At 48.5% G+C, this 14,295-nt stretch overlaps 5 protein-coding genes across 5 annotated transcripts; 2 read left to right on the top strand and 3 right to left on the bottom strand.

Moving 5' to 3' along the window:
• Positions 1-505: 505 nt before the first annotated feature.
• On the bottom strand, positions 506-3,110 carry GNI_066650 (putative transmembrane protein; the record flags this gene model as incomplete). Its single annotated transcript, XM_011131865.1, has 4 exons — positions 506-1,759; positions 1,996-2,405; positions 2,602-2,747; positions 2,815-3,110. The coding sequence occupies 4 exons, from the start codon at positions 3,108-3,110 to the stop codon at positions 506-508; spliced, it is 2,106 nt and encodes a 701-aa protein (XP_011130167.1).
• Positions 3,111-3,177: 67 nt separating this feature from the next.
• On the bottom strand, positions 3,178-5,640 carry GNI_066640 (ribonucleoside-diphosphate reductase alpha subunit; the record flags this gene model as incomplete). The annotated part of the gene is made up of 1 exon (XM_011131864.1): positions 3,178-5,640. The coding sequence occupies one exon, from the start codon at positions 5,638-5,640 to the stop codon at positions 3,178-3,180; it is 2,463 nt and encodes an 820-aa protein (XP_011130166.1).
• A 1,461-nt stretch (positions 5,641-7,101) lies between these two features.
• GNI_066630 (hypothetical protein) lies at positions 7,102-7,416 on the top strand (the record flags this gene model as incomplete). The annotated part of the gene is made up of 1 exon (XM_011131863.1): positions 7,102-7,416. One exon carries the CDS (start codon positions 7,102-7,104, stop codon positions 7,414-7,416), a length of 315 nt encoding a protein of 104 aa, XP_011130165.1.
• A 1,291-nt stretch (positions 7,417-8,707) lies between these two features.
• Positions 8,708-10,348, top strand: GNI_066620 (hypothetical protein; the record flags this gene model as incomplete). The annotated part of the gene is made up of 1 exon (XM_011131862.1): positions 8,708-10,348. The coding sequence occupies one exon, from the start codon at positions 8,708-8,710 to the stop codon at positions 10,346-10,348; it is 1,641 nt and encodes a 546-aa protein (XP_011130164.1).
• Positions 10,349-11,214: 866 nt separating this feature from the next.
• On the bottom strand, positions 11,215-13,840 carry GNI_066610 (putative kinase; the record flags this gene model as incomplete). The annotated part of the gene is made up of 3 exons (XM_011131861.1): positions 11,215-12,837; positions 13,149-13,590; positions 13,707-13,840. The coding sequence occupies 3 exons, from the start codon at positions 13,838-13,840 to the stop codon at positions 11,215-11,217; spliced, it is 2,199 nt and encodes a 732-aa protein (XP_011130163.1).
• Positions 13,841-14,295: the final 455 nt, after the last annotated feature.

Raw genomic sequence — 14,295 nt, 5'->3', positions numbered from 1 at the left:
GGGGGGGCACACGCGTGTGTGTATCGACCCCGGTTGTGTTTGAGTTTTGTACTCAAACACAATTGGGGTCGGTACACAGCCCCCGCAGCCTAACGCCCAAAAGTCCCACACCCCAAAGATAAATACATTACGGATCAACAGTTGGTGCCTAGGAATAAGATACAGAAGAAAATGAAGTACGGGTTGGAGACTGGACGATAAAAAGTCTCTAACCTTGATTCGCGGTGAGGCCTTCTGCTGCTATCGTTGTAGACAGCCTATGGGATATTGGTCCCACAAGCTTGTCAGTGCTACGTACAAGCGACAGGCAATCATAAGACCTCCTTGTATGTCGGTACACAGAGTGCTCTTGACAAGCTTAGACCTAAGCTTGGAGCTCCTTTGGTACCTTGAGTCAAAATCACGTCAGTTTTTTGGCAGGTGAAATCCCCGCCAGGTGACACGCTTATTGCCCCGTGCGACAGGACTGTGGTGCCAGCAGGACTGTGACGTCTTGAGCGAGGAGCTAGACCTCTGAATGAGCGTAGTGTGATCCGCTTCGACCGCCGAAGAAGGATGGACTGCCGGCGGCGGCAGCTTCTATGTCTGCGAGTGCTGGATTTTCTGAGTCTTCGATGTCGTAGGGCTCATCGAGTTCGGGGTTTGTGCAGAAACATGGAACGGGTTTGGACATCCATCTGTGGACGGGATGTCCGTGTGGGAAGCCGATGAGGTTGATGTAGAGAGCGAAGCCAACGCAGAAGGTGAGAGCGGAGGCTAGTGAATAATTTTCGTAATCTTGCCACTTGACGATTAGGGAAATGATCCAGGTAAGGGGTGATCGAACTGCGAAGCATACACCTCGAAGTAAGCCGCTGCCGAGTAGGGTTGTGGCTAGACCAGCGATGTTGAAAACGGCGGCCATGGGCAGGTAGACAATAGTGATGCCTGAGATGGCACCGGAGTGTATAGAAGCGTACCAGGAGCCGGTGACGTCCTCAGTGCCGATCTTTTGGTAGATCGGCCAGGCGATGAATGAGTATACTAGGCCTCCAATGCCTTCCCATCCGACACAGCGGAGTGGCGAGCTGCGTTTTTTGCGAAGGAACCATTCTTCGAGCAACAGTTGAACAGATTGCACACTTGTACCGACAATGGCGAGGACGATTCCAAGTACGACCTTGCCGGTGTCCGTGTTCCCGCTATCGTCGGGGGACAAGAAGGCGGGGACAGCAGTGAGAACCATGGCAATAGTAATCACAAATACACCAAGCCATTCATGTATACGTACAGCCTTACGTAACATAGCAGGCTGTAGAATCGCCGTTAATACGACCATAAAATTACGCAACATCTGCACCGTAGCAGCATACGTAATCTGCAGACTTGTCATAATCATCAACGTCGCCGTAAAATCAAACGCACTGCATATCGGCCAATACCAAAAGGGACCTATTGGCTTATCGTAAATATCTGCACTCTTCGCAAAATCAAACATAGGAGCCTTGTTCTTCTGCCCCGAAAACCAGGCATCCAAATAGTACAATGGTAAGGACAAACTCTCACCAATAAACATTTGCTGAGTCTGATATAAAGCACCTTCAAACTTCTGAGTCTCACACGAATCACAATATTTCACATCTATCTTATTCTGCCATTTGAACACTATAGAACAGAACACACCCGCAACAATAGTCATTATAGCACATAGCCACTTAATCCATGATGGGTACGTCCGTAATATGAACACCATAATAGATCTGAACAAATTACGAAACACCTATTATAAAAAGACACAACAAAACCGGGGGGGGGGGGGGGGGGTGGGCATCCATTCCCGAGGGGGGGGGGATTTTCCCCGTGTTTCTGATTTCCCTCACCTTTCTGACCTTGCCCAAAAAGTCCCAAGTCATGATATTCAACCCGCGCAACTTGGTGTGACCAAATACTCACTGATCCTTTTCCACTAAGGCTTCAGTGATGGTATGGGGCACCACCCTTCTATTCCCCACCTACTTCTGATATGACCTCAGCTTTGTTTAATAGAGACTGAATATCAGTATTTATGTCAACATCATGCATGCTCCATAACCTGAGAGTATTCAGATCCTTCATCGCTGCCTTTGGGATTTTGGTAACCAATTTGTCTAGTATACGGGCAATGCTTTCTTGGAACTTCTGGATGGCTATTGCAACAAACATATATGATATGACCGACTTATGAATGTACTCGGCATTATCACTTTTGTGTATGGCTTTACCAGTGACCTTCATGACGCCTGCAGGTGTCTTAGATACCATGGTTATGTACCCGATAGTCTTGAGTTGATGAACTGTAGTCGGTCCAACGAATATAGCCATAGATTGTATCAAGTCGATCTCACAATGCATATGAACTCCCTCTTCCTTAACTGGCAAGTTATGAACTGCAGGTAAACATATTTGAACAGTACGGTCGAAATACGTGTGTTCGTCGAAATACGTGTGTTCGTCGAAATACGTGTGTTCGTCGAAATACGTGTGTTTGTCGAAATACGTGTGTTCGTCGAAATACGTGTGTTTGTCGAAATACGTGTGTTTGTCGAAATACGTGTGCAACAAACATTTGTATACCCAGCTTACACGCTTTAGTTAGGACTGTAACTGCATATCTATTAGTACTAACAGCCCACATATATTCCGAATGATGGGCTGAAGGGTAATGTGTAGTATAGAACTGTTTCATCTCATCACGAAGCCTTGCGCGGAATTCAATGGTAGAATCAGATCTAGAAAACTACCTATATTTATTGGTTTCTGTGATAGGGGCTGTAGGGGAGTATTATATGATCATACTCTTCAAGTCGAAGAACGCCTGCTGGTAGGTCATTTGTAGAGACAATTGTACCGTCTGCTTTGATCCAATTGTCAGATAGAGGTGACTTGTATGCTCCAGCAGCTTTGCAGTGGTCATTCGCCACGAAATGACATGGTGGTTGAGCACTGCTGTCTTTGATCAGGAGATTTGGTCGTTGCAGTCTGATAAGTACCTCATCTCCCAATGGGGGACATAATTGTCCGAATTGAGTGATATCATCAAATGCGCTGTCACCAGGTAATTGCCAAAGCAAAGCGGTGGCAAGCTCCTCCATGTTTTTTTAATACTATCTAACTATCTAACCTATCTCTCTGGTCAGCTGTGCACATGTGCAGTGGCAGTTAACCACTGCAGGCGAGACAGGGACCATCTTCATCTTCACCGTCAGCGGTGGTAGTTCTGGCTCGTCGTGGGCAAACAACGGGAGCTTTATTTTCATTCTGCACAATCGGAGTTTTAGCACCCACTTGTGCCGTCTTGTTAGCTTGAGTGGCTGTCGCGACATCAATAGTGAACTTAATTGGGTCCGCCCCAGAGGTGGTCCTGAGGTAATACATACCCGTTTTAAGCCCCGTTTTCCAGGCGTAGAAGTGCATGGACGAGAGCTTGGCAAACGAGGGATTCATCACGTACAGATTCAGCGACTGCGACTGGTCGATAAACGGACCCCTTGCGGCAGCCAAGTCGATGAGTGTTCTCTGCTTAATCTCCCACACGGTTTTGTGCAGCGCCTTTAACTCGTCTGAAATTTCCGGTAGTTTCTGGATACTGCCATTGTGGGCAATGAGACGCTGCTTCATGCTCTCATTCCATAGCCCCGCGTCCAGCAAGTCTTTCAACAGGTGAGGATTGACCACGAAGTACTCTCCACTCAGAACACGTCTGGTGTAAATGTTGCTGGTGTACGGTTCGAATGACTCGCAGTTACCCAAGATCTGAGAAGTGCTAGCGGTCGGCATGGGTGCGATTAAGAGCGAATTCTTAAGACCGTATTTCACGACCTTCTCTTTCAATTCCGCCCAATCCCACATGCCGCTTAATTCCACTCTAGTGTCCAATCCCTTCATCTCGTATTCCTGATTCCAAAGATCGAATTGCAATATTCCTTGGCTTGCGGGACTACCTTTGAAGGTCTCGTAGGGGCCAGACTCCTGAGCTAGTCTGCATGACTCCTCCAGAGCCGCAAAGTATATGGTCTCGAACACAGACCTGTTTAGTTTGATAACTTCAGGTGCTTCAAAGGGATATCTGAGGAGCATTAAGCAATCGGCCAAACCTTGAATACCGATGCCAATGGGTCTGTGGCGCATGTTGGACTTCCTCGTGGCCTCAACAGGGTAATGATTTCTGTCAATCACCTTGTTCAAGTTTCTCGTAACTACATGGGTGACACGTCTCAGTTTTTCGTAGTCAAACGATCGGCTATCAAGATCGACAAACTTTGGCAAGGACAACGAAGCGAGGTTGCATACAGCTATCTCATCAGGTGCGGTATACTCCACTATTTCAGTGCAGAGATTGCTTGATTGAATAGTACCCAAATTTTTCTGGTTGCTTTTTCTGTTGCACGCGTCCTTGTAAACTAGGAATGGCGTTCCAGTTTCAATTTGGGATTGTAGAATGGCGAACCATAACGATTGTGCCTTGATCTGTTTGACATAACGACCTTGATTCTCATACTTTATGTACAGCTCTTCAAACTCTTTTCCATAAGAGGTGTCAAGTCCAGGACATAAGTGAGGACACATTAAACTCCAAGCACCATCAGATTGTACTCTTTCCATGAATAGGTCGGATATCCATAGAGCTAGAAATAAGTCTCTTGCTCTCTGTTCTTCTTTACCATGGTTCTTCCGGAGTTCAATAAAGTCGAACACATCAGCATGCCATGGCTCCAAGTAGATTGCGAATGAGCCCTTGCGTTTGCCACCTCCTTGGTCTACATAGCGAGCACAGTCATTGAAAACTCTGAGCATTGGAATGATTCCGTTCGCTCTTCCATTGGTTCCCGCAATGTAAGTTCCTGTAGCCCTGACTTTATGAACTGCAAGCCCAATACCTCCTGCATATTTGCTGATGAGTGCGCATGATTTTAATGTCTCAAATATACCTGCGATACTATCCTCTGCCATTTGCAGAAGGAAACAGGAGGACATCTGAGGTCTTGCCGTCCCTGCATTGAACAAGGTAGGGGTAGCATGAGTAAAGAACTTTTGTGTCATTAGCTCGTAACTCTCTCTAACACTTTCCAAGTCCCCACAATGGATACCACAAGCTACCCTCAAGAACATATGTTGGGGTCTTTCTACAACACGTGAGTTGATTCTTAATAAGTATCCTCTTTCTAATGTCTTGAACGCAAAATAGTCAAAGTCGAAATCTCGACTATACTTTATCATACTGTTCAATTCCACTGCATTATCTCGAACAAATTTATATACATCATCACCTATTAATGACGCACTACGTCCATTGTTATCTTCGTAATAATATAATTTATGTATCGTGTGTGCGAAATCATCTTCTGTATTCTTGTGTAAATCACTCACAGCAATCCTTGCAGCTAACTTGGAAAAATCGGGATGAGTCGCAGCCATATACGCACACGTTTGTGCAGCCAGATTATCTAATTCAGACGTAGATATGCCTGCATACATTCCATTGATAACTGTCTGTGCAACCTTAGTAGCATCCACTAACGGATGCAACCCTTCCGCTAATACCGATATGCGATTCAGAATCTTGTCAAAGTACACTGCCTCCTTCTCGCCATGACGATTTATCACGAACATTTTCGAGCTCATTGATAAAAAACACCGACCACTCCAAAATACACCAACAACCAAGTAGTGGAGACATCCAGTACGCTAATGAGGCAAGTACTATGGTCACTTAGATTGCTTGCTGCCCACGCAGCCAGAAGCATACTAGTATGCCCCCGACACTAGTATACCCCCGACACTACTATACCCCCGACACTACTATACCCCCGACACTAGTATACCCCCGACACTACTATACCCCCGACACTAGTATACCCCCGACCTGTGTTATTGCACGATAATACTACTGTACTCCCTTTGTTTCATTTCCTTTCTTTCATTTCCTTTCTTTCATTTCCTTTCCAGCATTGACTTGTTTTGGTTTTAGTATGGCATTGAGGTGTTTCCAAGGTTGTTGGGACCGATTCTAGTTGCTTTAGCGTATTCGTTGATATGTTTCTTTACGGCTGAGTGTTTGTATCTCCAATGGCATCAGATTTATCCTAAGCCGTGGTACTACATGTTCCCAGGAATGTGGATATTGGGGAACACTATTACGGCGTATACGAGGTTAATTAGGACTAAGCCTGGATCTCCGCCTTTGGCTCATCCAGATTTGCCCCCAGCGAGTGTGAATCAGGTTACAGAACATGGTTGGGTGGCACCGGTGTGCCACAAGTGCCGTCCCCCACGCATCAAATACCCTCGAGCCCACCACTGCAGGATTTGTGATATTTGCGTCTCCCGAATGGACCATCATTGTCCCTGGGTTAATGCCTGCGTCGGGCAAAACAACTACCATCTATTCATGTCCTTTCTCCAGTGGGCAATAACAGGCTTAACTGTTGCCACCCTCTGGCTCTATCGCCCTTGGACCACTTTCGTACTCAGCTGGCGGATCTTCAACAAACAGGAGCTAACCGAGAGAGAGGAATACTGCCTTACCATGGCCTTTGTCCTAGCTGCAGCCCTTGCCCTAGCCGTAGCCTGTCTTGCCGGATGCCATATCGTGTTCATAATTCGGGACCAGACAACTCTCGAATTTCAATTCGAAGATCATGTCCCGACACCCCTCACCGTAACACCTCACTGTAACACCTCACCATCACACCTCACCGTAACACCTCACCATCACACCATCACCTAACAACACTACAGTCCGACCACTACAGCCCGACCACTACAGCCCGACCACTACAGCCCGACCACTACAGTCCTACCACCACATTCCCTACTACGACATGCACTTAATTCCCTACCACATGCACCTACTTCATTCACATAGATTAGTCAAACATTGAGAGCCACGAAAATGTGGCAGTTTCCACGAGTTCTGTGGTGCGCTAGAAGCGCTGTCGACATTCAGCAAATAGTCGATGACTCGTGGAGGCAACGCGACTCAGTTGAATTCGTCTAACAATCGGGCTAACAATCGGGCTAGTTCAGTTCAGATTGAACGCGCGTTATAAGACCACTTCTTTAAACCCAGCTTTTTAGAGAAAAATGAACCCCGCAAGGAACCCAGTGTTGCAAGTGTTCAGCAATAAGGCCATGACCCTCAGCATATTGTGTAAGATCTTGGCATTCAGAACACTCTCACTCTTGGCATTCAGAACACTCTCACTCTTGGCATTCAGAACACTCTCACTCTTGGCATTCAGAACACTCTTGGGTGGTAACACTCTCGGCATTGAGAAAATCTTAGTTGTAGATTACTTAGGACTGGGATACATGAAGGCAATGCTGGAGTACTTGCAGTGTCCGAAGAACTCAGACGTACCCGAACACGTTTGGTTCAACGGACACCGACATCAGTAAGACGCCACCATCCCATCGGAACATGTCATCGACAGGGAGTGGAAACACTCATGAGATGGAGTGGACACCATGGTTCAAATGGTCTAACGTTAGTGCAACATTTCAGGTTAGTGAAACATCCAATTCAAGAGGATGTTATGGAGGCGATCGATTCGATTCATATTGATGAATCAATAATGATTATCAAGATACCGAGGAGGTTTTTGAAACCCACATCGAGAAACACGTACTTCAATCACGTCCTTCAATCACGTACTTCAATCACGTCCTTCAATCACTTCCTTCTATGTGTTTCTACATGCTGTCATGACGTTCTTTGTGTAGGTATTTAATATATTCTCATACATGGAAACATGTGTGCTCTGAGGATGGGAGGTTGGCCACGACATTATTGGTTAGCGTTCAGGGGTTGCCAGACAGCAATGTAAGAATGTCGTTATGCCCCCCGTGGTCAGCCACTTGCCTGGCGATCATTGACAAATGGGAGCATCAATTCAGATTTGATGGCTCTGTACAGTTTCGAACACCCTGTTGTGATGACTGTCCAGGGTCACATTATTTGTTTTTAAAAATAGGTCTTTTATAACAATATGAAGCCAGTAGCATTTATCCTAACCAGTGCTCCCACTAGTACCGGCAACCAGTCACCTTTGCTGTATTTCATACCTTTTGCAAGATGTCCAACTCCAGTATACACCAGCACATACACTCACCTTCACCCCTGTTGGTATCATGTTGGTATCATACCCCCTATTGGTATCATACCCCCTGTTGGTATCATACCCCCTATTGTTGAATGTTTATAAAGACCAGTGGAGTGTTTGACCTTGGTGTGTATGTGTTCGACAACAAGATGAACATGGTGACGTTCGGAAGTAAACAACTTTGTGCAATATTAGTAGATGAGAACATTAGTAGTTATAAGTATCAATTAAGTGTCAAGACGCGTTCGAAAAAGAAAGCTGACGTAATGTGCACAACACAGGATCGAATGCACGGTAGCGATGACAAGGATGGAAATTCCAACAATCGGAAGACCATTGAAAGCTCTGACCGATCAAAAATATCGAAGAGGAAAATGCCATCGAGGAAATATTCGGAGTTCAGCAATTCAGGATGCGAGGGAAAAGAATTGTATTCTTCGGCGGAAATCGTTCGTCCCGTAGAAGGGACTGAACTGGCGACTTCAACTTCCGAAAGGAAGTTGAAAAGAGGAAAGTTAGCTATCTATACACCTGCGCGGACTCTCAGTTCTCGCCTTATCAATACCCGTCTTACCCCTCTTGCCAATATGCCTGTTACCACTGAACGTTTGGGGCCTTCCGGATGGCGGTCAGGGTTTGACCACAGTCCTTCTGGTCCTGAGCTTTCCCCAAATAACTCCTATGTGTGGTACGATCTAGAGACACATGAATTTCTCAGTAAAGTCGTCGATGAACAAGTGTTGAGAATTTTTCAAGGCTGCGTGCAGAGGGTAGATTGTGATGCCTTCGGAGACACCCTAGACTTCCGATTCCTGTATGCTGTGGTGGCGGGAGGCCAAAACATCGCAGCAATTAAGGATGACATCGTCGGCTTAGCCCATGAGATAATGTCCATTGACCGAGTGCATCAGCACCTGAACAAGTTTACGGCAGCTGCAGCCAATTTATCAGCTGCAGCCAAGACTAAGTCGTCGTCAAGAGCCTGCCCTGAACCCATTTATCCACCATACAGCTTGCCCATCACCCTCATAGCCTTAGCCAAGTACATCACAGATATATTCCCCAGCCATTTCGGACGCGCACGAAACATGTGCTCCATTGACAAGGAGACCCTCATGAGCACGCCGACACGGCACGACTATGATAATGCCACCGCCAGTCGTCCATACTCCATATCTAATCTAATGGAGTCTCCAGGATACACTCCTCCCATGGGCCTTCACACTCCTTCTCCCTTCGCCCACAATGCCACTATGCCCGTCACAAGCGGGACTTCCAAACGACATACCCGGCCGTCACATAACGGACCGTCGCATAGCGGACCGTCGCATAGCGGACCGTCGCATAGCGGTTTATTGCAGACACCCAGCGGCTTGCGTCAGACCTTGGGCACAGGCCAGCTGGCGAGTGTAATACACTCAACCATCCGCACATCCAAAGTCAGTGGTGGCAGGACTCCTTCCAGTAGTCCTACTCCCAAGTCGTTCAGCACCACCGGACGGTCATATCCGTTACCCAACGACCAACTACCCAAAGACCAAACACTCAACGACCAAATACTCAACGACCAACTCCTCGATGAAACAACGAGCGACGACGATGAACAAGACTGCGTTTCACGATACGGTTTGTCCCCTACGATGGGGAGCATGCGCCCGACCGACGTGCCTAAGCGGTGCTCCATGTTTAGTCCTCTCAGTCGACCGACACTGAGTCCCTCCACCACTCCCAATCCATGTCCCTATCTGACTAGCTCGTCTCTCGACGGCGGACCTGGGCTAGGTCTCGACAGGGCCGGTCTCGATGGACGTGGCCTCGACAGAACCGGCCTCAACGGACCCGGTTTCGACAGGTCGCGTCTCGACAAATCGCTCTTGAGCACACCTTCGCTGCCCACTCCGACCTTGAACACCCCGAACAGGAGATCACTGGTTGTGGAAAGTCCACAGATGTCATCCAGAACTGCTATGCGTTTGTTGACTCCAGACTCAGCAATCCACACCCCTAGTCCCGGAGATTTGCTGCCGACCCCGAAACTCGTCAAGTGGGCAGCCAGCCCCGTTACTCCGCCTACGTACACCCCTTCAGTCATGTCCACGATCAGTGTCAGATCGGCTATGGAGGATCCCTGCAACGTTCCCGGTAAGCGCAAACCTACATGTTGTCACCAACAAGTTGTTGTCCGTTCACAGCTTCATTCCGCCCAGGCGAAATTGTGCTTTGTTTAGAAGAGTTCGAGGTGCCGCTGTATCTGGGGTGTGCCTTCAGTAAAAAAATTCTTGGGGGGGAAGCTCAACGGTGAGCAAGAATTCAATGTCGGCCTTGATGAACTCGTGCCATAGATTCTGATTTATTGCATTCTCGTCCGGAGACGACAGGTCCATCACTAGCTCCTCGGCCACGGTCTTCTCATGCGCCAGCTTCAATTGGACCGCGCGGCGCGTTTCCATCAGTTGCACCTGGAGCGTGCAGCCGGCTAGGTCAACCGGGAAGTAACGCACGGGTCAGGTTGGCAGGACTAGAACTAAGAGCTAGGGCTGGGAGTTAGATCACCAGGACTGGGAGCCAGTTCGGACCAACCTCAAACAGCCAGCTGGTCGAACAGCTAGCTGGTCAAAGTAGCCAGCTGGTCGAGTCAGCTAGCTAAGGGGGCTAGGTGTTTCTATTGGTGCTGGGAGTTCCTAAAACCTAATAAATGAGCGATGTGTGTCTGGCTATCTTCCCGCTTACAAAGGAATTATAGGACACCAGACACTGCGTGGACGGTTCCGATATAAGTCGATCGTCTCGCCATTGACTTTTCGCATGTCGCCGGAAGTGGTGCCGTCGTCGGCTGGACTGCTTGTGCACAGACGAGCCGTCAGACGGCAATAGTTTTCGAATTAAAGTAGTCCACCTCATGTGCACCTGCAGGAAACACGTGTGTGCGAGATACCTTCCGATCGGACATAAATCCATCGAGTCGTCCATCAAGTCGAGTCCCAATCGTCCCCTCCCAGCCCACCGTAGCGGGAATCAAGCTTGGCATTTGGAGACTTTCACGCTTTCAGGCGGCAAGTCTTCAGATCGCATGTCTACCTCGCTCGTCCTTGCCTTATTCCACGGCGGCAGGTCTTCGCTTAGTCTTCAAGCTTCGTTTCATAACGCGATTTCGGTCCAGTCCGTCGCCATCCATCCCGTTCCAAAAGTCAGTTTCCGTTTTGTCCGAGCCGGGGCTGGGCCCTGTAAGATCTGGCGCCAGCCACCCCACGCTGGCTGTCTTGTTCAGTCCCGCGGGTCCCCAGGTGGGGTCTTTGTTCAGTGCGTCCTTGTTTAGTGCGTCCTTATTGGGTGGTGCCAGGTCGCCACTTCTTAATTCCGGTCGAGTACCCTTGTCTTGTGGCTGACCCTTGTCTGGAAGACCGACTGAGGCCGAATACACTCGGGAATTACGTCGGCCCACCGGCGCTTCGGTTGCATCAGGTTGCCGTCGTGTCTGGTTATGCTCCAGCGAATCTGGCTGAGCAGACGGCGGAGCCTGAGGAACTGGCGGAGCAGGAACTAGTCGGATACCACCGGACGCGTCCTGGTACGGTCCGGAGTTGGCGATCATTCCGAGGTCAACGTCCACCCCTGGTTTGTGGCTGGTGATGCCGCTGTTAACGTCGGGTGAAATTGCGTCCTCGAAGACGGCGCCGTCTTCATCCGACTGTTTCCTCACATCGGTGTCCTTGGTCGGTGGTGTGGAAGTGTTCTTGCGACCCCAAAGGGTGGAATAGATCCGGTCGTTGGAGATTTTGAAGAAAGTGCCTCTTGACTCGGGCACCTTGGCGACATGATCGGGAGACCATTTTTCGATGAGTTCCCGCAGGGCATGATACGCTGCTCGGGAACATTCGGGATCACTGTCCAGTAGGTGTCGGGACACGGTCGGTATGTACGAGTTGGCTGTTTCCTTGGGCGAGAGGGAGCCTGCGATGTTCTGGATGCACTGAATTGCAGCCAGGCGGCAGGGCGGAAAAGAGTCGTTAACGCCAACTATGACTCCTGGCGCTATCTTGTCGGCGGGGAAAAAAGTGGCGAGTCGACTTAAGCAGATCACCCCGTTTGTCCGTATCTGTTCCGAAGCATCCTGTTGTATTAATCCCATAATTGTCTTGAGAGCATTGTTCACGATCGTGCTCTTTACTGGAAGTCGAGGAATTATTGAGGCAACCGATCGCAAGGTTACGTCTCGTAACTCCATCGAAGTATCCAACAGTCCCGGTAATATAAGCTGCAACAACGCCTCGTCTTGACTCTGACTTAGCAGATTCTCATAGCGACCCAACGTCTGGAGCATGATGTAACGGGTACTCCTTTGCGGGTCTTTGAACAGTTCCAAAACACTGGGCCACGCTAATGAATTGAACTCAGCCTCAGAATAAGATCCTGCATTGCCCAATAATCTGGCAAAGCATCGAAGAGCCGCCGGACGAAGGGTAGTCGGCAACAACGACTCCTCTCGAAATAAGCGCGCAACGCGCGGCAATAGCACACGTGTTTGTACAATCACCGGCTGCTGAGAAATCGCGTCATTTAAGGTACTATCTAGGAACCGCTCCTTATCCCAGTTGCCCTTCAAAGCAAAATCCTTAAAGAAGCCCATTACACCGACAATAGGGGTAGTAAAGTATGAGCATGAGGAAATGTGTCTACTCCATTCAAAATTATCCGATCTTGGTGATGAAACCAAAGCCTAAAACGTTAGCACATAATATTTGTTTGAGTGAATTCTCGTTTGTTTATGAACAACATTACTTGAGTGAATTCTCGGATATTGTTTGGCAAGCTATTTTTGTGGACGTCATATGACCACCGAGACAGCAAGCTTGAACCCCGAGACGAGCAGGCGGCATGCAGATAGGCGATTAATGACGCAAACATAACGCGGTCGCAAACATATGGGGGCTGATTTGGTGTTGGCTGAGCATCGGTGGTGAGACAGTATTTGGGGTGAGCAACGGAGTATAAGACCCGCAAGGGGTGTTTGCCAACCCATCGCCGTACGTCGTCAACACTTCTAGCCTCTACAGCTGTTTCCATTAGACAAATTTTCCATTGGCCGTCAACGCAACAGCAAATACTCTCAATGGATAGTGAGCCGTGAGTCAGGTTAGCAGTCTCATGCAAGAATTGTATCGCTTCAGAGACGCATTTCAGGTTCCAGGGCATCGTCTCGCCCGCAAGTGATGTAGCGTCCGGATCAATAAGACATTCGCTTAGTTTCGTCACCTTTTCGGTTATTACGTAAAAAGCCGCCGTAGTCTCCAATACTTCTAACACACTTACGATAAACGGATGCCTTACCGTCTTGGCGTTCTTAACGATCCTTTGCACCAACTCCATCTCCTCTGGGCTACCTGTCTTCTTGTCATAAACATATGCATTCGCCTGTGTTCTACCATTCACTTCAATCAGGGCACGTTGGGGTGGTGTAACTATGTAGTGACTATGCAGTGACTATGTAGTGGTGTAACTATGTAGCGACTATGTAGTGACTATGTAGTGGTGTAACTATGTAGCGACTATGTAGTGGTGTAACTATGTAGCGACTATGTAGCGTACTCGTCGGATTTGTGCGTCGCGATGGTTCTTTGAAGTATGGTTAATTCATCCTTTATGAGTCCTGTCCTATCAACGTTGTATGGAAAATCCCTTGGTATGTCTGATGTGAATGCTGAAAGTATGGACCCCCACATGGTGGAAAAATCTATCTATCTAATTTCTTAGGGGTGTTAGGGGAACCCTTTTAATCTGGTCAAGCCACCAATTCCGGTCGGGGCTACAAGAGACCTCACTGATATCATCATCCAGAGCAGTGGGGACGGGGTCGCCGTCAGTCAAACTTACTCCTCCGAAGACGACACGCTCCACCCCACCGACAGGTGGCATATCGAACAATAGACGAACACCACCCGATAACACATGCTCCGCAGACAGACTCACGGTCCGGGACCAACCCAGCTTATCACCATCCAGACCCGTATCCACACGCCACCGACCCAACGCCAACCTCTGGTGCTTCGCCTCCTTCAGGCGACTCACATAGCTCTACATAATTTTGCATGGACCAAGAAGGGGGGGGGGGGAGGGAGGGACCAAGAAGGGACCATGAAGGGACCAAGAAGGGGGGGGACCAAGAAGAGAAGGGACC

This window comes from Gregarina niphandrodes (assembly GCF_000223845.1).
Source record: "Gregarina niphandrodes unplaced genomic scaffold scaffold00011, whole genome shotgun sequence".
Lineage (NCBI taxonomy): Eukaryota > Apicomplexa > Conoidasida > Eugregarinorida > Gregarinidae > Gregarina > Gregarina niphandrodes.
Note: the sequence above shows the minus strand (reverse complement) of the source record. Positions and strands in the feature narration are given on the sequence as shown.